Source organism: Epithele typhae (assembly GCF_022376455.1).
Source record: "Epithele typhae strain CBS 203.58 chromosome Unknown BXZ73scaffold_27, whole genome shotgun sequence".
NCBI lineage: Eukaryota > Fungi > Basidiomycota > Agaricomycetes > Polyporales > Epitheliaceae > Epithele > Epithele typhae.
The window spans coordinates 446119-467947 of NW_025954218.1; the positions used below are offsets into that span (position 1 = coordinate 446119).

Genomic DNA, 21829 nt, shown 5'->3' on the forward strand with positions numbered 1-21829 from the left:
ATGAGCGTGGGTGGCGGAGGTGGGAGGCGCCGGCGGAGTGCAGTGTCCGGATATATCGGGGTGGCGTGTGAGCGCCCACGGCCAGGAAGCCTTCGGGGACGTCGGGGAAGGGGGGAATTCTTCCCGGGGAAATGCGACCTTCCTCAAGCCCATTTTCCAGGGGCCAAGCCAACGGGATATAAAGTACAAAATGTGGTTCACTATAATGCGAAGATGGCGGAGTTGGTACAGCGCCTGGGTGCTTCTAGGTGTGCGTGTTCGATTCCCGCTTGGGGCTTTGTATTTTGGTTGCCTGCTATTATCCGGCGCCAAGTGTGGTCACATGCTATCCTTTAAGCGCCCTGCATTTCCCCTGGGGAAATAGGTGTGCGTTCAGTGAACGGTACCAATTCTTATTCACGTACTGCGGTCCCTCCAAAGGCGAGGAGGAATACCCGGTCGGGGAAGATGCCTAGCAGATTATTCACCACTGCGAGAGACCGCGGAAAGTTGGCCGGAAGAAGCTCCTTCGGGTATTCATGACGGTGGGAGAGCGTACGTAATCTGTCAGCGACTGGCACGGAAGCGATACTCAGAGTCACATTCGTTTATGGCGGGTCCGTCGGAACCGGGCAAATTCACCTTGGACGCCAACCCAGCATTTACTTGATTTTTCTGCCGCATCTGTCTAGTTGTCTCTAATAAACGGCGTCGTTGGGTTTCGGCGTGTGCTTTCAAGTTATTAGACTTGTACACCTCCGCGGTAGCGACATACTAGACGATACTCAGAATTCAGGCGTTTGCAGAGGGCCAGTTGTGGAATGCGGGCGTTTTTCGCCATCGCGCAGCTTAGCGTACGATGCACTTGTACTTGTAACGATCTGTATTCGCTGAAGGGGGTCTCTGTTATGAGTGTTCAAACACAGCACATCGATACGCAGCAAAAATACAATACGTCATAAGTTGAAAAGCTAACCGACGTTTAGTAGTGTGTAATGTCATGTAAGTAACGTTCAACACACTCGTGTCGTATTCCGTCGACCCCCAACGTGGAACTGCCGAGGTCGGAGGTGAGAAACGAAGACAATTAACAACCGGTTTGAAGGAATTTAAGGAAAGCAGAGTACGGACCGTAGGGATGACGACAGTAGGATATGGTGGTGTTTTTGCATCAATCCAGATCGTTGGCAAGAATGGGGCCACTGCTCTCAGCAGGTATTTCGCAGCGAGGAACTGAGCAGACTTACGACACGTGAATGGGAGCTCCTCCGTCCTCGAACATCTTCATATTTTCCGCCATCTAGCAAGGTTTCGTGGCTGAGACCGCCGGCGGTGTTGTCTTTCGACACAAGGGTTTAGACGAGTCAGAGGGACATCATAGGATATGACGTCAAAAGCGCGCACCTTCATCCCAGGAAGGCACACGATAATGAAAGTATTGAACACTCCGGAGCTACGTGATCCAGAATCGGAGGGAGAAACTAGTAATCAGCCGTATCAGGATCATCTCGGGAGTATCGAGGTAGCGATAGTCCATGAAGTATGTGGACGTGCAGTCGACCCCGTTGTTATCTCGTATAACTCAAGGTTTTACGTCTTAACGCAGAGGCGAGACAAGGCTTCCTTGGGTCTAGGTCGTCGGAGGGCAGTGGTTGGAACTGCGGCGGGCTGCGGGCGCTTGCGGGCTATGTCCGTCTGGTAGCGGCATCTGAACGGTACCACGTGGTGGCTTCTTGAGTTATTGAATGTCGGTTGAGCGGTCACAACATACCTGACAGGGACTCTCCCCGAAACTACACGCGGCGAGAATTGCCGAAGCCTAAGGTGCCGGTACTCACCAGATGCGCATCATGATGTCGTTTGCACCGGTGGACGCGCGTCCTGTGTCGAGACGACACGCCGGAGCGCAACGTCAACGCGTCCGAACGCGTCGCAGTTATCCCCGGTGGGAAGCTGTCGAAGGCGGACGTCAAATTCAAGCGTCGAAGCCGGCCGATCGGGAATGCGCCCCGCGCCCATAGCTCATAAGTAGCCCCGGACTCTGCGCGTCCCCACCGCCGAAGCCGATGCACTTCCGCGTCCAGACGGCACAACACTTCGGGGCTCGTATTTAGTGGTAGAAAGCGCAGAACGTGCCTCTCATCGACCAGCAAACAACTCTCACCACACATTACACCCGCCTAACACCGCGATGTCGCGCATCATTATCACCGGAGCCACAGGAGTCGGTGCGCGCACATCCCAACTCCTCGCGCGCCCGCCCAAACTGACTTCAGAAATGCCCCTCCTCGCGCAGCCGGCCTCGCCGTCTACCGCGCCGCGCTCACGGACCCCGCCGTCGCAAAGGTGACGCTGCTCACGCGCCGCGCCGTCCCTGCCTGGGCGGTCCTCCCCCCGAACGCGGCGGAGAAGACGGAGACGATCATCCACGCCGACTTCAAGACGTACCCGCCCGAGCTCGCCGCGCGCCTCGCGGAGCACGACGCGCTCGTGTGGGCGATGGGCAAGACTTCCGCGGGCATGTCCGAGCAGGCGTACACCGAGCTCACGCTCGAGTACCCCGTCGCGGCCGCGCGCGCGCTCACGGAGGCCGGCGCGGGCAGCGGCAGGGACGCACCGTTCCGGTTCGTGTACGTCTCGGGGGAGCAGGCGGACCCGACGGAGAAGTCGCGGCAGATGTGGGCGCGGGTGAAGGTGCGTGCGCGGCGGGGGAATGAGGATGAGGGGGACGACACTGGCGACGGACTTGGCTGACGGGGGATTGGGATGGGTTCGCAGGGACGGGCAGAGCGCGAGCTGCCGGAGATCATGAAGGACGCGAACATGAAGACGCACGTATTCCGCCCAGGCTACTTCTTCCCCTCGAAAGACTATCCCGAGGACCGCCAGAACCTGCGGGGGCCTCTCCTTCGTGGCTTGGATGCCGTGATAGGACCGGTATTCAACACCCTTGCTCCGTCTGCGATCACGCCGACAGAGTTGCTTGGGCGGTTCTGCGTTGATTTGGCAAAGGGGCGGTGGCCTGAGCAGGACTTGTCTCGGAATGGGGAGATGCGGACGATGATGAAGGACGTACCTTTTTCTCAAACATAAAAGACCGCCAATGTTACGCACTGTACATAGCACACACCGGGCGCCGGGATATTCAAGAGCACAGATAATTCTATTCCGTTGAATGTCACCTGTGGTGAGTGAGCGCGAGAGACGAGCTTGAGTAAGAAGTTTGGCGGGATTGAGGAACAACAGGTATGTACTCATTGAAGCGTCAAAGGAGAGGGAATGCCTGTACCGCACAAGACGGAAAGTGAAGGAGTCGTGCGTGCCAGAAGAGATGACGGGAGTGGATTCGCAGAGCGCGCCTGACAAACTGAACGAAGGTGGAAGGTTCTCTCTGCGATGCAATGGCGGAACGGAAGAAAAACAAAAACGCCATATTATACATGACTACGTTCCCACTAGCCGACTTGAACGACTGACCTCGTCATTACTAGTGACGCGCTCTACCAGCTGAGCTAAGCGGGACATATACTGTGCCATCAATGTTAATCTATCAACGTAAATACTGAGCCGCACCCTTCTCCCCGTTGCTGGTCCCTCTTGCACATCGTGATGGCGGACCTCACCAAGAGCGACGTCTCACGTCCGTCCGCTCTTCCCACCGCACGGCTCCTCCAGCGGCCCTCGCAGCCCCTCATCGACCAAGACTCGAATGACTACCTCGACAACGTAGAAGAAGAATGGAACAAGCGTGTCGACGTTGAAATCGAGACCCTCGTCGACAGCATGGTCGACATCGTCTCCCTCGCCGCGGTGCGTGCTTCCTGCGTGTCCTGTCCGCCGCGTGATGTTGACATCGCGCAGATTGGCGACAAGGACAAGTTCCGCATCGCCGAGGAGGCGTTTCAGGCGCAGTGTCGCGCGGAGTCTATGGTGCGTGGCGACTCCTCCCTTCCCCTCTGTATCAATCTCCCAATCTCCTTCATCCGCGCTGCGTTCCGGTCGGACCGCTCTCTGACCTGTCTGTGGGCAGATCCGCGCGGCGAACTCGCTCATGTCGACCATCCACTCCATGAAGCTACTCCTCCTACTCTCCGACGAGGCGCAGATCGTCAAGCGGCGCGACGCCGAGTTGCGGAGCGTACAGGCGGAGAAGACGGAGGCGCAGAAAAAGGTTGCTGCGTTGCTTGACGAGTTACTCCTTGCGAGCAAGGGCTCAGGGTCGGGGTCGACGCTGTAGAGGTCGTTGGCTGCTCCATGTATGTATCCTTATTGTCTTTCTCTACGCGCGTGTATTCTAGTCCTGGTCTCTTTCCCTCTGCTCGCGTATTCAGTCTGCCCAAGCTCTTTCTTGTCTGGTGGAGGCAGACCCCTGCACGCTCTGGTACGCCTGTCAGCGGCCAGGCTGTTCGTTCTTTGCCGTCCTCTACGCAAAGTAGTCAACAGACTCCCTCGTGACTGTGCGCAAGTATGCCCTGGCCTTAATGCGCTCAATACTTACGCCCAATGTCTGATCTTAGTTGATAGGGCCCGTTGTCCTGGCGTCAGACCTGAACGTAGATTGTCCTCCTGGGACGCCAAGATGTGCTCGAGCCCCTGCACCACGCCAGTCAGGCGCAGCTGAACCCAACCAGATCCACACTCGCTCGCACAACTATCCTCCACCCGTCAAAGCCATCATCTCCATTCCGTCCTGCTCGACTCTCCCCTCATAAGCGCGACGACGGTGGACGACCTTCGTATGCTAGGGGTCGAGGACTTCCGCCAACTCCGCCGCGCCTCCACTGATCAGCGCGAGGAGCCTCAGGCCCTCTTCCTGTTTCGGCCTCCACCGCCCGTACTGGGCGAGTGTTGAGGGGAGGGAGATAGGCGATGGGTGAGGCGCGCTGGCGTCCGCTGGGACGGTTGGAGGTGGGCCAGGGATAATCGCGACGTTGGACCAAGACTTGAACAGGCGATCTTGACCGGTGTGGAGTGCGTCGGCTGTCGTCGTATCCCGAGTGCCTTCCATGTCGGGATGCTGCGGAGATGGAAGAAGGTTCTCAGACCCGCAGGGGAGGACGTCAATACGAGGCTGATACACTGCCGTTGTAATTTCGCCGCGATATGGAGAGACGCATACAAGAAGGGGAGCAAGTAAGCAATCGGGTATAGAATACACACACATAGGCATAAGCTTATTCGCGCAACTAATCGCTCGTCAAATCAATCGTGTCCGCCGGGTTGTAGGAGGCTCTGCTACGCTTCGCAGGAGGGGCAGCCTGCGTCGGAGGAGTTTTCCGTACCAACGATGCTTTGCCGCTTGCCGCGGGGGCCGTCGCAGGCTGCGCGCCGCGTGGTAGGTTGGCCGTTGCTGGCTTCGCCACGCTGGCGCAGGTGTTTTAGCACGGCACTGAGTCGACGACTTCGAAGGCCCAGGTGTGGGCGTGCTGGCAGGGGCGGGTCGCCCCGCATGAGGGAGGTGATCTTGAGGTGGTCGTCTCCGAGGATAGCCTTCAACTGTGCCGGGTCAGCGCTGATCTGAGCCAGCATCTTCATACCCTCCTGTTGCGTCGCCATCCACTCCTCATGCTGGACCAGCAGCGGCTTTTTGTTCATCTGCGCACAGGATTCAGCGTCAGCTTAGCCAGAAGAGCGTGGAAACGCGCGCGGCAGGAGGGAACGCACTCTGAAGCTGTGCGGATTCGTGTCTCGGCTCGTCTGCCCCACTACGAGCTTGGGAGCGTACGATGCGACGCAGCTCTCAAGGTGCTTGCAGTTGGGCGCCCGATGCGAGTCAGTTCCTTGTCGTTGCGGTAATAGTGCGTTCCCGGCGCAGTCAGGAAGTCCCGCGCAGCCGCGCAGTGCTCGCACTTGCACTTCCAGCGGGCGAGCGCCGCGATCTGCGGCGCGGGATCGCGCGGGCGGGGGCCGAGCACGGTCTGTGCAAAGTGGAGTGCGAGGGCACGGAAGAAGGCGGCGTATGGAGGGGCGGCCGGCGACAGCTCGTATTTGCGGAGTAAGTCGTGTACTTTGGGGATCAACGGCGCCAGAGTGGACCGAATGTCCGCGGCGGTGAGCGTCGTGGGCAAGGGATGGGTCAGGCGCTGGACGATATGGGCTCCAGCGTCGGGGTAGCTGTGAGTGAGGCAGAATTCGAGCGCATCAAGGAAGGGTTTGGCCGACTTCGAGTAGTAACTGCGCTCTGTCGACACGAGCTCTACGGTGCTAGACCACTTCTTGAGCAGGCGTTGTTGCAGTGCTCCGAAGGCGTCGGTGGTCGGACCGTCACGACCCACTGCGCAACGGCCTAGTTGTAGTAGGAAGCCTTCCAGTTGCGACGGAGACAGCTCCAGTCCTTCAAGCCCTGGGAGAACGCTGATGGAACGTCAACGATAGTCTGCGAGGTGCTGGGAAAGTACACTTACGATGCGTGAAGGATATCCGGCTTACCGCTCAGATCCGCAGTCTCGATTAAACGCTCCACATCCTCCGCTTGGAACCCTGCCACTGCACCGGTGACTGCAACCATGTACTGCGCAACGACCACCTCACAGAATCCCTGTAGTCCGGAGGGAGGCGTTCGGCCGGTTTGGTGTCCCTTCAAGATCTCGGCAATGTAGGTAACAAGAGGGAGCAAGACTTGCTGGTGACGGCGCAGAAGAACGTCCTTCTCCAAACCTTCGAACTTGAGCAGCTTCTCAAAAACGGACGCGAGGAGATCTTCTCGGTCGAGGTCGAAGCAGGCTGTTGTGTATGACTTGACCGCCTCGTACTGTCCCGCCTCGTCCCGTCCGCCTCATTCTGTTGCGCTTCATCCGTTGCGCCACGTCCTGAACACCGGCTGATGCAACCTGAGGCGTAAAGAAATCGGCGTCACCGACGGCCTTGGCGAGAAGCTCTTTGGCGGAGTTCGTGCGAGCTTTCTTCGGGATCTTGTCCGCGGAGTGCATATACGTAGTGTGTCTGAGAAGGGTCGAGCTGTCCGCGAGTCTCATAATCTGTGGCAGCACACTAATGACGATGGTGTAAGCACATTTTCACATATAAGGTGAATAGACACTCACGTGTTCTGAACCAACTTGAGTTTTCCGTACGTCAATGCCTGCTGTATGAGCGGCGCGGCCTCGTCGTTGCTAGGGATGCGGAGAGCGGAGAAACGTTTCAGCCGTTGAGCTTTGACCCACTTCTTGGTCTCCGCACGGGAAGAGTGCTCGTCCTCCAAATTCTCGAGCTCGTCGAGAAGCAAGAGGGTATTTACATCTGAGGGAGTGTTGCTGACCGCCGCTTCCAGACTTTGCGCAACCTTGAATCAGAAACTCGGCATGGCTGACGCAAAAGCGAAGGGTACGCACACGGAAGCATCGATGACAGCCCGAAGTCTTGATAGCATCTTTGACGTGCTCTAGGCTCACCAACGGCGTATCACCACAGGCTTTCGCCATCCTCAACCAGATCGACTGGCGGCCCACAAGTTGCCACAAATGACAGCGCATCCACCGAATCTGAACTTTGCTGGTCATCATAGAGCATTTCGGTCATCTGAAGTTGGGCCGCTGTCGGCGTTGAGTTTTCACAGTCGCTGAGCACCGTGCAGGCGTAGTCATGGGCTTTATCTTCTCCAAGCATCGACTCCATGGCCCAAAAGGGCCATACGACGAGCAGCGTACGATGATACACTGGAACAGACTCAGGCGGTCAATCGCGGAGTGACCTTGCAGAAATGACGGAACTCGCCCGCTCAATAGAACCTCCACACTTTCACCACACGTTGAACCATCAGTCGTATGAACGGCGGACCAAAGACAGACAACTCACACATGACTGTTTACGTGTTCACCGTCGAGACATGGCGTGTAGAGCTATCGGGATGCTTTCAGTCTGCTCGTCGAAGGTAAGGGGTTCCTCTCGGATTTGATCGCCGTTGGTGTCGACCAGCTGGTGACTCTATGTCCGTCTCGTAGATCTCTCCCATCCCATATCGTCTCTCTGTAGTCTTCATCTTCGCCGTCATCGTGATAGCACCTGAGATCGCGGCGGCCCCACCCTCCCCGACGTCGGAGTATCTACAGGCCGCCGTTAATCTCCAGGGACCCGCGCCGTTCGATCTTGAGATTGACGAACCGAGCAGAACCCAAGCGGGCCGCCGACCTCCTGAAGCAGTCCACGAGGTGCGCGTCCGATCCCTCGAGACCACTGCCGCGATATTGCGGGGAGTACTGATGATCGAGGAGACAAACGAGCTTCTCCGGACCCTTCTCCTCGTCTGCTTCCATGAGAGGAGGATATGCTCGAGGCGCGGCTGAGTCCGGCATAGCTGGTAGCGAAGGTCGACGGCGTTCGTCGTATGAATAAGGTTGAAGGAGAGGGCGAGTCGGTATCCGGATGTGATGGGCTCGACCTCGTACTCCATATCGGTGTACCAGGCGAGTGCCGTCAGTCCGGCCAGGCTGTGTGGAATTTCGTACGTTTCGGACTCCCTCCATGCGAGACTCGAACCGCACCACCTGAGAACTCGAGGGCAAGACGACGACGATTGTTGCGAACATGCCGTTCACCTTCTCCGTCTGAGCGATATCGTCGGAGCAGATTAGACGAATAACGTGTTACTACTCGACTGCGGAAGGAATCTGCGAGAGGAGAGCACACCTCAGTTATAGCACCGCGAAAGCTTCACGCCACTCACTGCGACCCTTTTCGTACAACATCAACTTGTAAAGCTCGGATCGAGGTCTGCTGGTATGGAAGTGACTCCAAGGCTCACATACGTCGCGAACCAGTTTATCCATGAACGGTTTCCAAGCCGCGCTGCGAAAGTGGACCTAGTACACCAGAACGCAACTCAGATACAGAATCTATGGAAAGACGAACACATACCTTGGAACCATCTATCTCCCATGATTCCGCGTCGTCTTGTCTACACCGGTCTTCTTGGCCTTGCCGACTCCGGAGACTTTCGCAGCGTGCTTCTTGATTGCGACGGCGTCCCGTGCGCCGAGGGGCAGTCCGACGATACCGAAGTCGTCGATGGTGAGAAGGGGATTGGAAATTCTTGCTCCGACCACGACTTATGAAACGAGAAAGAACCGAGAAGTCGAGCTCGTTGTCGATGATCTTCTGGAGGTCGCCCTGAACATGTATGGAGTCGGCGCCCCGAGCTCGCGCTCGCCAATTCGCCGCATCAAAGGAGACTTACCCGAATATCCTTTGACGGGTCTTTACCTTCTCGTGCCGCGCATCTCACCTCCTCTTCATCTATTTCCAAGTCTCCAAAACAGATGAAAAATTTCTCTTCTTCTTGCACCGAGGCGGTGGTAGTGGTTGCCGCCTCTGCCGCCTGGAACAACAACAATCTCAATCTACAAGTAGTGTCGCGTTGGAGCCAGGGCTACTCACAGAGGGGCTAGCGCGAGGCATTTTCGAGGCTGAAAGAATAAAGATACGGAAGAGAATGCGACCCCACCAAGACGCGCGCGTCGACGTTACTAGCGCGATGAGTCACGAAATTACGCGTCGTGCGTTTCACATGACCGTGACCATTCGCGCCTTCGTCACGCCTCACTTACGACTCTTCAAGGTACCAGCCTCATTATGCCAACCCCAATGGAACGCTGGAGCTGTCACTGAAAAGTTGATGTGAGCAGAATTCATATACATAAGTGCATCGCGCGTCGTACGAGACATACTGACAGATGACAGCACGGCCTTAACATGATAGCTTGGAAGTCGTTCAACATGACCAGTCTTCCTCCGTTCCACGTGCGGAGTCGTCTCGGTTGAAGGTACTTGTTTCGCCGCTCCCCTCGTCACCCTCGTACTCACGGCCAAAGCTGATACGGTCAAACTTTTGAGCTTGCCTCTTCTCGCAATACAGCTGAACTAGGCAGAGCGGCCGCGGGGCCGTGCAAGTCGCCTCGCCATCTTCCTCCGCCCTAGACCTTGTCCCGTGGCACGCGGTCTCGATGTTTAGGCAGCTACACTGCCTCAACCGCATTCGCCGGGCGTGACGCGACCGCGAGGACGCCTCCGTCGCGACGGGGTGCCTCGAGTTTCTCCGCCAGACCACGCTGTGCCGACGGAGCGTCGCGCTCTCCCCGTTCACGACAGACCAGGGCCCATAGTCCGGTGGAACGGGCCGAAGCGATGCCAGGATTGGAGGGAGGTGTATCGCGCGCATGAGCGCAATGCTGTCGAGGTCATGGCGGCCGCCGCCGAGTGAGATAGCTCGGGCGCGTGCTTTGGGAACTGTAGGCGTGTGGAACTGGACACGAGCCTGAGAGCAGTTTCTACGGACACCACACGTAGAACCAGAGGCAGCGACACAGTCATCCTGAAGCGCGTGTACTGCACCAGAAGTCACGAAGTGAAGTGCGCTAGAACACACGCAAATATTGTGTCTGGGGCTCGTGTTCCGTCTTCGCTCGGGCGTGGTCACGAATTCGAACTCACTGTGCGCTTCCCTGGGCTGCAGTGATGGAGGAACACATCTCGCCGCGGCCCGGGCGTCGTCGGCGGCGAGGCCGTAGCGCTTGGAAGTTTCGCTGTACTGAGCGACCTCGGGGAGGGGGCCTATATCCCAGACGGGCGAGGTGCAGGGGTGTGGGATACCTGTGAGCGACAGTCAACGCTACCACAAAGGGAGTCGGAGAGAAGGTGCTCACGGGCGCGTGTGTAAGGTGCCGTTTGTGGAATGGAGTGTGATGTAGGTCGCCCCCAGAATAGCCGAGGCGGCGAGGGTTCCGAGGAGAGCGGGCCGAATGGACATGATGACCTAAGGACAGAGGTTACAGAACGCCACAAGGCCGTTGTGCCACAAAGCACGCAGCAAAACTGCAGCATATATATCAGACTGCCGTCAATGACGTCACACGTGGCGTTAGGTGGGATTGAACCCTGGGAGAAATGGAGAGTTTGGTGAGATACGTACGAGCGGGCCAAGGCAAACTCATAGTTGATGAAGGTGCCATGTGTTCAACTTTTCAGCTTCGTTGTCGACTCACGATGTGGATATCCCGCGATCATCACTGGTTTCGGATCTTTACATTGTTCTACCTCCGGGTTAGAGAATTGAACTGGCTCGAGCTTCTTAGACCCGCACGATAAGACAAGTAGATACATGGACGGGAGGTGAAAGCGATTGTGCCATTTACACACGAGTAACTCCGAGGAGCGCAACATCTCGTCCCGTGTTCAATCCATGCAGGGTTTGAGCCTGCAGTGAGGAGCTTGGTTGTACACAGGAGTGAATTGACACGAATAGGTCATGTCCTCCATTCTGCAAGTCGGATTCATGTCAGACACGCCGACGCAACCCAGGCGTGTAACGTAACTTGTCTTATACAAATCCATCTTGCGGAATATGCAGCCAAGCATGAGGTATAGTTCGGCTCATCCGAGCCTTTGAGACGGATTAGTATAGGTCCCAGTGAACCAATTCGCAACGTACGCCATCCCTAGAAAAATTCGAGGACCTTTGGAGAAGGGAACGAGGTGATGATCGATGCTGACGTCGTCCTTGTTCATCCAACGCTCTGGCTTAAAGGCGCTAGGGTCGGGGAAGATGACCGGGTTGAGGTGTACAAACGACGGGCCCATCGCCGCCGCTGTCTGCAGAGACCTTGAACATGCACGGTGAGAACGTTGATAAAAGCACTCACACCGGCAGGGACCTTGAAGCTTCCAATAACAGTGTCGGTGGGCCCGACTATGCGAGGCAGAGGGTACACCACGCCATGCACGAGCTGCATCGTCTCTTTAATGACTGCGGTCTGAAGCAACGGCCCGCCGTGGAACTCAGCGTCACGATACGGATGAGAGTCGAAGGTACGGACCAAGTAAGGCAGCTTCTCGAGCACCTCCAGGTGCACAGGTGTGTCAATGTCTGGCCACGCCACCCGCAGCTCCTCCTTCAATCTCGTATAGACTGCCGGGTCACTGCAGACATAACTCACTGCCCGCGACGACGAGCGTGACCGCCTCCTCGAACAGTGTCTTCACCGGCGGAATCTCGTACTGGCCCTTCTCCGGGTGTGGCTTCATCAAGTGGTGGAAGACCGTCTCTTGGTCTTCATCCTCTAGGAGCGATGGGTCCCTCAGCATATCGTCGATCTTCTCCTTGAGCTTGTTTGATGAATTATGGATTGCCCCCGTGCGGTTCCCCCGGAGCGCCGCGGCGAGCTTTGAGCCATAGACGATGACCCAGAAGATCCACGGGAAGTGAACCAGGAGGAGGAAAAAAGGGGCGGCCGCCTCAGCATCGACAACAGCCTTGTGCGCGAAGCCAGGCGCGGAGATGAAGTCCTCGTCGCTCGCGAAACAGTAGTCGAAAATAGGCTCCTGCGCTGTGGACCGGCACGCCAGGCGCATGTTCACAGGCGTATGCGAGTTGGCATAGGCCACAAGCTTGGCGAGCAACTTGTCGACCTGCGCGGAGACGGAGCGTCTTGAACGCCGAAACGCAGGGAATGACGACGCGTGCACGTACCTTTGCCTGTATGACATGTTCGAGCCGGAGGATTTCCCGCCGCGAGAAGAGCGGCTTCAGGATGTCCCGTCGAGTCTTGATCTCGCGCTGGTCGATGATGCACAACGACGCGTCATCCTGATGGAAAGCTTTGTATGTCCGTGGGTCCTTGGTAAACTGCGAGCCGCGGGTGTAGATGTAATCGTACGCCTCGGGACTGTTGAAGTGTGGCTAGATACACAGGTGGTTGGTGGGGGGGGAGTGTATATATGTGCAAAACGTACTTGATTTGGACCAACGCGGACCACAGGGCCTGAAAGTGCGCGTGAGTACACGCCGCGAGTGAAGGCAAGATACGTACCATATCGCTCATGGACCACCCAGAGATGGTCGACGAATGCACCACCCTTGAAGACTTCATAATAGGTCATGTACCACCATGTCGCCGCGGCAAGCTTGGGTCCCGGAAAGCGCGCCAACGGGTGGAGAAAGAGACGGTAGAACACGGTGCCGGCAGCTCCTCGGAGCAGCGTCCCGCACGTTGTGAGGACGACAGGGATTGAGAGGGAGAAGAGAGGCATCTTGGAGGGCAGAAAGAATTATGTTGGGTCTTATAAAGAACCCCTTCTAGAGTTCTTAGTGAAAGCGGCATCTGAGCGGGGTGATGGTGAGAGGATAGTTCCGGTCGCGAATACGGGGATGAAGTTACTGTTTCCGAGAGCATCCAAATGTCGGGCACGGTGCGGTGCGTTGTGTCCGTGAGGAGGAAACTAAGTTCCATAGCTGTTCTGCCATTCATCGTCTACAATGGCGCACAATAAACGGTGGCATATGTAGGCGTTCATAGTATCTCCGAGCACGATTGGTCTTGAGCGCGAAGCATCGACGCCAGCGGGCGGAGCTGTTGAAACCTGGCTGTAACAAAAAGACTCACGATGAGCGCTTGAGCACCCACAATAACGGCAGAGGAAGTGGACATATCTGAGTGCTCCCGTTCATCACGAATGGCCAAGAAGGCACTCGACATCAGCGCCTTTTGTGTAGCCTTACTCTTCAGCGGTGAATGTGCTGAAGGGTACTCAAGTGATCACCGCATTCACTGCAAGCCCTGCCTATGCTTGAACCCGTGAGCAGAGAGCGAGGTTACAAAGCGGCCATCCGTGCGGGCATCGAAGGAGAGACGAGGCGTTATAATTAGCGCTCTAGTAGATGCGCTTGCATGCGGTTGTGACATGGGTCACTACGGTCTACTTATGCAGAGTAATGTCACACGCAAGCGCAAGTCTGTCGTGCCACACCTTGTCTTGTATTCATCCTCCAACTTGCCTGGACCTCAAATAATTGTCCTGGCCGCCAATGTCGTACTCGGAGACAAACAAGGCTTGTGGTAATGACGACGAGGCTTGCTGAACTCGCGAACCTGCCCCCAGCTAGGCTCTCTGTGAGCGTACGTCCTGTCCTCTCCGCCCACGTTCTGCACGTCCTTCCCAGCATAACCCACAGTTTAGAAGAAGAAGCCCCGGAGAGCTAGGGAGATGGGCCTACGACCGTACGCCGCCCAAACCCTCGTCGGTGTGCGACCCCTCCCACCCCCTCTTGCGACATCCCAACCGCGACCGCATTGTAGAGGACTTTCCGTCCTTCACCACCCCCGCGTTCACGATGAAGGCCATCCCCACCGGCCTCCTCTACAAACCACTATCGTCCCACCTTATCAGCCCGAACGCCCCGCGCGAGGATGCCGACAACCCCAGCGTGGTCTACATGCCGCTCGCGTCCGTCGTGCACAAGCTTCTTGGCGTCCGGTTCTACCAGCAGGACGCCCTCCGGCGGCTCAAGACCGCGTGCGCGCTCGTCGTCACGCGCGGGGCGGACGTCGTGAACGGGACCGACGACGTGCCGCGTCTGATCTTCGACGAGGAGCACGCGGGGCACCGATGGGTCTTGGCCGGTGCGTCGCTCTCTGTGCCTTCTCTGCGTGCTGCGTGCTCATGTGCCCTTCCGTGCGCCGTGCAGACTGGACGTACGTGTGCAGGATCAGCCCGGAGCTGCACCGGATGCCCTACACGGAGCTCGTGCCCCATGTTAGGGCGGCACTGGAGAAGATGGCCCGCCGTGGACGGAATGTCGAGCGACGGTGGACGTTGGAGCGCCTTGACTCTTTATTTAAAGTGATACGGGCCTGATTGTAGGATGGATACGCTACGTCAACCCTTTTCCGTGCTATTGTGGTCTGCTCTTGAAAATGTCAAGGTTTCAACAGGGACTGGTGCACTACACACGTTCTCAACCTGTACACAAGCGCGAATCCCCACTCACTCGTCTAGGCTGGCATGGTTCGAGGATGTGTGCCAATGTATAAATTACAGTCATTGGCATAGTTACAGTACAACACCACCATATAGCTAAATAGTCAGCGATTAACCCATACATGATAGTACTTGAGTGTCGGATTGTACAAACGGAAAGGTGTGAGGTGCGCGGGGACCAAGCGGGAGGGGCTGTGGCCACCGTGAGCATTATCGAGTGAGGGGCGAGAACATCGGTACGGATAGGCTGCCGTTGGTCGGCGGTTTCAGTTTCGCACTGCAATACTTGTGTCAGTTTCTATTCACAACGGCCCTCAGTACACGTACTCGTCAAAGTGCTTGCCGCGCTTGGGATCGGCGCGGCGCTTGGCCATCGTTTTCCGCACCTTGCTCTCGGGGCGGATGACGATGACTGGGACGGGGGAGTGGCTGAGGCAGTATCTAGCGCGAAGAGCATGGTCAACGGTCGGGATCCACGGGGAGGACGAATGATCAGACGACCGACTCACTTTGACACGCTGCCCACGCCCGGGGCCCCAAACGCGCCCGCCCAGGCGGACATGACGCTCCGCTGGCCGCGGGTGCCGACGACGAGTGAGTCAGGTCGGTAAAGCGCGATCAGCCGGTCGATGGTCTGGGTGACCTTGCCGGCGATGTACTCGACGATGATGGAGAGCTTCCGGTCCGGGTCGTACTCGACGCACTTCTCCTGGATGGAGCGCATGAGCTCGCGCGCGTCGTCGCGGTAAAGGTCGTGGTCCTTGTCCGCTGCAGCCAATGATGCGCGTCAGGAACAGGGAAGAGGACAATGAAGACGCCACAAAGACGAGAAAACCAAGTGAAGCTGAAATGGACGCACCGAAGTCGTCCGAGTCGATGCCGCGGAAGACGACGAGCTCGTCGCCGTCCTGGACGAGGCCGTCGAGGCACCACTCCAGCGCCTGGGTTCCGCTCTCGTCCGGGCTCGAGGCGCAGAGGAAGATGCGCGTGCTGCGTGTGCGGGCGTAGCCCTCGCTCTGGACGTGGAGTGTGTAGGAAAACATGCTCGCCTGCGGGTTCTCAAGGGTATCGAAGGAGACCTTGTGCGTGTAGCCCTGCGCAGCAACAAGCGGGACGCTGGACATGTTCGGGGACGCGACCACGACCGCGGACGTGGACGGGTGGGTGGAGCTATAGGGGGAGGAGGGGGTGGTGTACGAGACGGAGCTGGCGCTTTCCCGGGAGGTCGTCGCGACCGCGGGAGAGAGTGGGAGGGCGGAGATGGGGGGCGAGAAGAGCGGGGACGGGGAGGAGGATGACCCCTGATTGTTGGGGGTGTTTGGCCTACTCTTCATCGCCGAGCGGAGTGGCGGGGGCAGCAGGATGTGGCTCGAGCGGTCTGGGGAGGCCATGTCGGACGACATCGTCGGGGCGATCGGGCTGTGAACGCTGGTGTATGGGGTATCGCCGTCGTCTGCTGCAGCGAGCGGGGTCAGCGTCTTGCGCAGGAGCCGCGGCGGTCGTGCGCACCTGTACCTGGATGTACCTTCTAGTTCCAGGCGGGGCCGCTCTTCAAGGATCTGAGCGCGGCGTTCAGCAGAGTCTGTCGTCGCTGTGAGAAGCAGGATGCACAGGCAGGGTCGATGGCAAGGTGGCGGGCAGAGGGTGGAAGGCACAAGGACGGCCTGGTCGCCGGCGCGTCGTAAAGCGATGCCAAGGCCTACGGCGGCTCCGAAGCGCCTTGCTCCCTACCCTCGACCATGTCCCGTTCACCGTCCCCCGTCCCTGCCCCCGCGTCCCCCGCACCTCGCTCGCCGTCTCAGCACGAAGACTCGGAACCTACTCTCCAGGTCACCTTCCAGGACTCGCCTGAAACGCATACACCCGACACCGAGGACGCGGCCCCCTCCAGTTCCCCCGCGCCCACCTCCACCACCACTCCTGCTGATGTTCCCGAATCTGCGTCCTCCTCAAGCTCTACCACCCCGTCGCCCCAGAACTGGCAGGCGGTCTGGTCGCCAGCCCACAACATGTACTACTTCTACAACTCGGTAACGCACGAGACCACCTGGACGAACCCGCTCCAGCCCTCCGCGGAAGCGGGGCCCTCTACCGTCACCGTCGCGCAAGACACCGCCGAGACCGCTGGTGCGTCGTCGTCGGCCGTGGCCGCAGGTGGCTTCGACATCTACGCCGCCGCGGCCGCACAGGGCATCGATCCCGCACTCGCCCACCTCGACCCGTCCCTCGCCTCGGCGGGCAGCGCGCCTGGGGCGGGCACGTACACGGCCAAGTTTAACTCCCGCACGGGGGCGTTCACGCGCCCAGACGGCCGGGACCCGACGCACCTGTCCGAGTATGAGCGCGCGAAGCGGATGAGCGAGTTCTACTTCGACGTGAATGCGTGGGAGCAGGAGGTTGAGCAACGCAAGCTCGAGGAGGCACAGGAGGAGGAAAGCAAAAAGCGGAAGCGGCCATCCAAGAAGGACCTGGTGAGTCTCCCGTTGGGGCTGCGGTAGCCGTCGTCTGCAGTGTACTGATTCGAGGGCGAAGGATCGGTTCAAGGAACAGAAAAAGCAGAAAAAGCTGGCGAAGACGGCGTGGCTGCGTACATAGGGTCGCTGTCTAGATGTCTTGGACCTAATCGATCGACATGTTTTCCATTTTCCACGAATGTGCCTTGTATAACCTTCCCACCACCGCATTGTCATCGATTCCAAGTGAACATGCGCCCTCGACCTTGTCTTACAGAAGAATCCCAAGCCACCCGCATGTGAGGACGTCTGCGTATCTACCGCTTTTAATCTCTACACTTCAGGTTGAACGTAACTCCTTGATGCTATGGAACGAGACCGTCCCGTTGTCCCGTGCAAACGCGACTAACGTGGAATCTCCGTCACTACTGGCTTTCCCCGCTGTGACCATCCGTGCACGAGCTTCATTACATTGGCGTCTACCCTCCAGAACTCCATCTTGGAGTCTAATCTGTTGAACACGACTCAGGCCAGCGAAGCTCTGTAACAAAAAGGCCAACAATGAGCACCCACACTAACGACATAGGACGTCAGAAACGAGGATACGTGCATCGTCGTCAGTTCAGGAAGCAAACACGGAGGTAAGTGCTCCCACTCACCACGAAGGAGCAGGAACGCGGGTCCACGTTGCGACCTCCATACACCCCAGGCCACCATGCAGCCTGACGTGCTTAAGTTCGGCCTCTGCTGCAGGGTCTCGGAGACGGCACGGAAGTTTGTGGTAAGGCTCGTTTGCCTCTGGTCGAACGTGACTGAGATCCGCCCGCTGCCAGCATGGACATCCGCTCGCGAGTGCGGATCCACACTTCTTGATAATACACGGAGATGGCTACAAAGATAATTAAACAGCGTGTAAACCATGAGCACCTGGCTTCGGTATCCATCAACGTTCAAATAGGGACACCTTCCAAGCCCCGCTCGAGGCGAGCGTGCCCATCGTCCAGCGAGACGGGCGATATCATGATTGCTTGCGTGGTAGATCGTGTCTTGGCCATCGGACATAGCCTGGAATGAGAGCAACGCCGCGCGCAACTCGGGGCGCGCGGAGATCGGGTTGATATACATTAATCTATGCCTGTGCGTCGAGCACGGTCAATACCGATAGCAATACAACATACGCCAATGAGGGGGAGCAACAGCGATCGAGGGTGCGTGTAGCGATACAGTAGGTAATGCGTGAGGGGGTCATGAAGGGCGTGTCAAACACTCGTGAAACCCATAAACACCAATACCCGCTAGGGGCGCTTGGCACAACGCATGAACAAGAAAATAAGATAGGGGGGTAGGGGGAGTGGACACAAAGGCAAAACGCGAAACGAACGGAGTCGATCGATCAGCAACTCACGTCGACGATGCCCATCGCGTCCGAGATCGCGTCGAGGAGGAGGTCGTCCTTGTCGCCCGCGGCCTCCCACATCGCGAAGCCGAGCATGCCCATGTTGTTGATGAAATTGCCCTTCGCCGCGAACGAGGTCGTGTCGTCGTACGCGATCAGCGCGTTGCGGCTCACGTCGTAGACGTACGGCGTCTGCGAGCACTCGTCGTACCGGTACGGGACGCCGTCCGCCGCGGTGCCGTTGGCGGTGAGCAGCCCGCCGTCGATGAGGCCGAAGAAGTCCCAGATGCCGGACGGCCCGCCGGGAGTCGCGTTACCGCACTGGTCCTTGCCCGCAGGGGCGACCTCGTCCCACTCGTCGCCGAGCGGCTGGGAGCTTGCATCGAAGGCGGGGTAGGAGGCGAGGGTGGTGTCGTCCGCGCCGGCGAACGCGTTAGATGCGGAGACGGCGAAGGAATGACCGTAGGAAGCGACACCGAGCACGAGCTGTGAAGCGGGGAAGCCAGCTTTGGTCCATGCGGCAACGGCGGAGACGGCGGAGCCCTGTTGATCCGCGGCCGGCGCGCAGGTGTCGTTGAGGGGGGCGTTGGGCCCGGCGGAAGTTGACCAGGAACCCCAGATGTCGTAGTTCATGATCGCGACCCAGTCGAGGACTTCGGCGAACGCGGAGACGTCTGACATCGGGCTGCCGTCCGTCCCAGCGAAGGGGGTGATACCCGCGGCGGCGGAGATGGTGAAGTTCTGACCGACCTCAGTACGGAGGGCCTGGAGGAAGGACAGGAAGTTGGCGCTGTCGTCGGCGTCGATGGTGTTGCAGCCCACGCCCTGCTTGTTGGGATACTCCCAGTCGAAATCGAGCCCATCCAGGTTGTACTTGGAGATGAGATCCGTGCAGGTCTTGACGAATGCGGTCCGATTGGCCTCGGTAGCCACGGCGGTGGAGAAGTACTGAGAGCCAGACCAACCACCGACGGTGAGCATTGCCTTCACACCCTGTGGCAATTGGTGAGCAATCCGCAGATAAAAGTGCAAGTACTCCTTCGCATTATTCTCCGAGCGACGACAGGGATGAAGCACGCGCGGTATTCCGCCCACACGAAACCCCAGGACAAGCCCATTCGGAGACGGCGAAACGCGAACTAGAAGAGAAACTCACGTTCTGGTGCGCCAATCCGACGAATGTAGGGAGCAAGTCCGGGTTCGAGCCCTCGAGGGAGAGCGTGTTCACATCGTTGGTCGTCTCACTGCGCATACAGTCAGTGCCGCACATGCAGCGACTGCACAAATGTGAGACTCACGCGAACGAGTAGGTGACCGAGGTGTACTTGGACCAGCTGAGCTGGTCCGGGGGGAAGTCGGTCCCGTGCCAACCGGCGTACCAGGTAGACGCGACGACGTCGTCGGGGAGGGTCCCGTTGGACGAGCCGGAGGCGTTGTTGCCGGTGGACGCGGTGCCGGTGGAGGACGCAGCGGAAGCGGAGGCAGACTTAGGGGGCTTAAGGGAGCACATAGGCGCAGCCCACACCGAGGCCAGCGGCATGGCGGCGAGCAAGAGAAGAGGTGACAACATTGGGAGAATGGGGCGCGGCGTGAGTAGGAAGGCTCGTGAGGTCAGGTCAGGAAGCCGAGAGCGGGAGACGAGTCGAGGATCCTAGAGAGCGTGGAGGAGAGAGCGAGAGAGAGAAGACAGCGGAGCACGCGCGGAGGCGGGCAGGATGGGGGAAGTGGCCTCGGAAGGGCCGCGCTTTTGTACGCCGAGGTCTGAAACGAGGCGCGGACCGTACGAAATTGAGGCCGCGTAAATTTCGATGGGCGGATGTGCACGCACCTTGCCGCATGCTCCCCCATTGTTCGTGGCCCCGGGCGCTAGAAAGACAATGGCTTGACCTGTTCTCACAATACCGTCCTTCGGCTGTGTGCTCGGAGCCAAACACAAGCTGCCTAAATATTGTGTGATGGCCGGTCTCGACGCTGCTGCCGATCGTGGTTCTGGGCGAAGTCGAGAGATGGCGAAAGACAAGGTGTTTGGCGTCTAGCGGTCGCACCTCCTGGGCCACGGGCGCTCCCTTAAGTCATGGGACCGAGCTGAGATTCGAAGGACTGGCGATGCGAGAAGTACTGTATACTTATTACTGCCATAGGGTCAACCAAAAACCAGTATCTCTGTTGCGCTCATGCTACAGTACAGTCTAATAAATATGATGTTGGACCGCAATACAGTAGCGTATACATCTCGTCAGGTTTCGCCCCGTGAATTATTCATACTCGCCATGAGACTAAGCAATCGCTGCCCGCCGCCAAAGAGACCACCAACGCCATGCGTGTGAAGCGGACGCGAGATGCAAGATGGAACGCGCACACACACCATGTGTATCCCCGCCGCACCTTTTCCTGACTTACATCCTCCGTACGCACACTCGTGTTCGCTGCTTCTTCCATTTCCACCGCCCAATACACGCGCGGCTGGCACGCCGAACGTCCGACGCTTACCGCTTGCCCCTCCAGCCGGAGCCCAGGACCCCTCCACCGCCGACGCCAAAGCCCGCGAAGGCGCCGCCTGGGCCCGGGCCACCAATTTGCGGGCCTTCGCCAGGGCTTGTGACGGGGCTGAACCCTGGCGGCTTGCCGTGGAACGACGTCCGATATGAGGTCTGAGGGACCGCCTGTATCGTCAAAAACTTGTTTGCTACCGGCCGGTCGTCGTTGTTGTACTGCACCCAAGCGAGCGGGGGGACGTCAATCCATGCTGCATTAGCGACAGAACGCATACACCCACCTGGAACTCGAGTCCAATCCCGTCCGCCTCCGAGACGTCGAGCAGCTTCACCATCTTGCGCGCGATCCCGTTGATCTTCTCCACATCCTCCTTCGTCCGCGTCCAAAGCTGTATCCGGTCCACCTTGCTCCGCAGGCTGACCACCGCCCGCAAATCTCGTCGCCCTCGTCCAGGTCTTCACCCACGAGCGCCATCGCGAGCCACGACCAGCACCGGTCGAGCAGCGCTGGGTTGTTCTTCATCGTCAACACCCACTTGCCACCGTTCGCGTTCGCGTCGTCCTCCCACATCGGCTTGATGCCCGATTTGAACAGGTGGTAGTTGCTGTTCCGCTCCAGCTTCGACGGCGGCTTCAGCCAATTGAAGTACGGCAGAACGACTCCACCGTGTCGCATTCGCCGATCACCGTCAGACCGGCCTCGTACTCATCCGACTCCGGCGCCATGTAGTGTGCTGAACCCGGAGGGTCTGAGACCG

General features: G+C 58.4%; 11 protein-coding genes, 1 non-coding gene and 1 pseudogene across 13 annotated transcripts; 6 read left to right on the top strand and 7 right to left on the bottom strand.

Moving 5' to 3' along the window:
- The first annotated feature begins 207 nt into the window (after positions 1–207).
- BXZ73DRAFT_t112 lies at positions 208–277 on the top strand (annotated as a pseudogene). The gene has a single exon. The product of its transcript is annotated as a tRNA-OTHER (tRNA).
- Positions 278–2170: 1893 nt separating this feature from the next.
- Positions 2171–3072, top strand: BXZ73DRAFT_101909 (uncharacterized protein; the record flags this gene model as incomplete). Its single annotated transcript, XM_048015055.1, has 3 exons — positions 2171–2207; positions 2276–2673; positions 2758–3072. The coding sequence occupies 3 exons, from the start codon at positions 2171–2173 to the stop codon at positions 3070–3072; spliced, it is 750 nt and encodes a 249-aa protein (XP_047877513.1).
- A 356-nt stretch (positions 3073–3428) lies between these two features.
- Positions 3429–3501, bottom strand: BXZ73DRAFT_t113. The gene has a single exon. It is a non-coding gene; the product is annotated as a tRNA-Thr (tRNA).
- An 87-nt stretch (positions 3502–3588) lies between these two features.
- BXZ73DRAFT_28382 (uncharacterized protein) lies at positions 3589–4177 on the top strand (the record flags this gene model as incomplete). The annotated part of the gene is made up of 3 exons (XM_048017752.1): positions 3589–3789; positions 3841–3909; positions 4010–4177. Coding segments are annotated over 3 exons (438 nt in total), but the record flags the coding sequence as incomplete, so codon positions are not given.
- Positions 4178–5214: 1037 nt separating this feature from the next.
- On the bottom strand, positions 5215–7478 carry BXZ73DRAFT_77966 (uncharacterized protein; the record flags this gene model as incomplete). Its single annotated transcript, XM_048022759.1, has 8 exons — positions 5215–5574; positions 5644–5684; positions 5705–6333; positions 6384–6702; positions 6732–6788; positions 6836–6969; positions 7023–7261; positions 7311–7478. 8 exons carry the CDS (start codon positions 7476–7478, stop codon positions 5215–5217), a joined length of 1947 nt encoding a protein of 648 aa, XP_047877515.1.
- Positions 7479–7804: 326 nt separating this feature from the next.
- On the top strand, positions 7805–9029 carry BXZ73DRAFT_77967 (uncharacterized protein; the record flags this gene model as incomplete). The annotated part of the gene is made up of 4 exons (XM_048022760.1): positions 7805–7849; positions 7920–8126; positions 8273–8419; positions 8676–9029. The coding sequence occupies 4 exons, from the start codon at positions 7805–7807 to the stop codon at positions 9027–9029; spliced, it is 753 nt and encodes a 250-aa protein (XP_047877516.1).
- A 656-nt stretch (positions 9030–9685) lies between these two features.
- Positions 9686–10720, bottom strand: BXZ73DRAFT_77968 (uncharacterized protein; the record flags this gene model as incomplete). Its single annotated transcript, XM_048022761.1, has 3 exons — positions 9686–10299; positions 10405–10496; positions 10617–10720. 3 exons carry the CDS (start codon positions 10718–10720, stop codon positions 9686–9688), a joined length of 810 nt encoding a protein of 269 aa, XP_047877517.1.
- Positions 10721–11343: 623 nt separating this feature from the next.
- Positions 11344–12999, bottom strand: BXZ73DRAFT_77969 (cytochrome P450; the record flags this gene model as incomplete). The annotated part of the gene is made up of 6 exons (XM_048022762.1): positions 11344–11562; positions 11613–11878; positions 11907–12378; positions 12440–12649; positions 12703–12731; positions 12780–12999. 6 exons carry the CDS (start codon positions 12997–12999, stop codon positions 11344–11346), a joined length of 1416 nt encoding a protein of 471 aa, XP_047877518.1.
- Positions 13000–13918: 919 nt separating this feature from the next.
- Positions 13919–14604, top strand: BXZ73DRAFT_47601 (uncharacterized protein; the record flags this gene model as incomplete). Its single annotated transcript, XM_048019909.1, has 2 exons — positions 13919–14369; positions 14435–14604. Coding segments are annotated over 2 exons (621 nt in total), but the record flags the coding sequence as incomplete, so codon positions are not given.
- Positions 14605–14937: 333 nt separating this feature from the next.
- BXZ73DRAFT_47548 (uncharacterized protein) lies at positions 14938–16118 on the bottom strand (the record flags this gene model as incomplete). The annotated part of the gene is made up of 4 exons (XM_048019893.1): positions 14938–15004; positions 15049–15168; positions 15237–15495; positions 15587–16118. The coding sequence occupies 4 exons, from the start codon at positions 16116–16118 to the stop codon at positions 14938–14940; spliced, it is 978 nt and encodes a 325-aa protein (XP_047877520.1).
- A 348-nt stretch (positions 16119–16466) lies between these two features.
- Positions 16467–17322, top strand: BXZ73DRAFT_47728 (uncharacterized protein; the record flags this gene model as incomplete). Its single annotated transcript, XM_048019924.1, has 2 exons — positions 16467–17198; positions 17260–17322. The coding sequence occupies 2 exons, from the start codon at positions 16467–16469 to the stop codon at positions 17320–17322; spliced, it is 795 nt and encodes a 264-aa protein (XP_047877521.1).
- Positions 17323–18573: 1251 nt separating this feature from the next.
- Positions 18574–20086, bottom strand: BXZ73DRAFT_47574 (glycoside hydrolase; the record flags this gene model as incomplete). Its single annotated transcript, XM_048019900.1, has 3 exons — positions 18574–19569; positions 19733–19820; positions 19875–20086. 3 exons carry the CDS (start codon positions 20084–20086, stop codon positions 18574–18576), a joined length of 1296 nt encoding a protein of 431 aa, XP_047877522.1.
- Positions 20087–21062: 976 nt separating this feature from the next.
- BXZ73DRAFT_77972 (translation initiation factor eIF 4e-like domain-containing protein) lies at positions 21063–21797 on the bottom strand (the record flags this gene model as incomplete). Its single annotated transcript, XM_048022763.1, has 4 exons — positions 21063–21287; positions 21353–21460; positions 21538–21702; positions 21738–21797. 4 exons carry the CDS (start codon positions 21795–21797, stop codon positions 21063–21065), a joined length of 558 nt encoding a protein of 185 aa, XP_047877523.1.
- Positions 21798–21829: the final 32 nt, after the last annotated feature.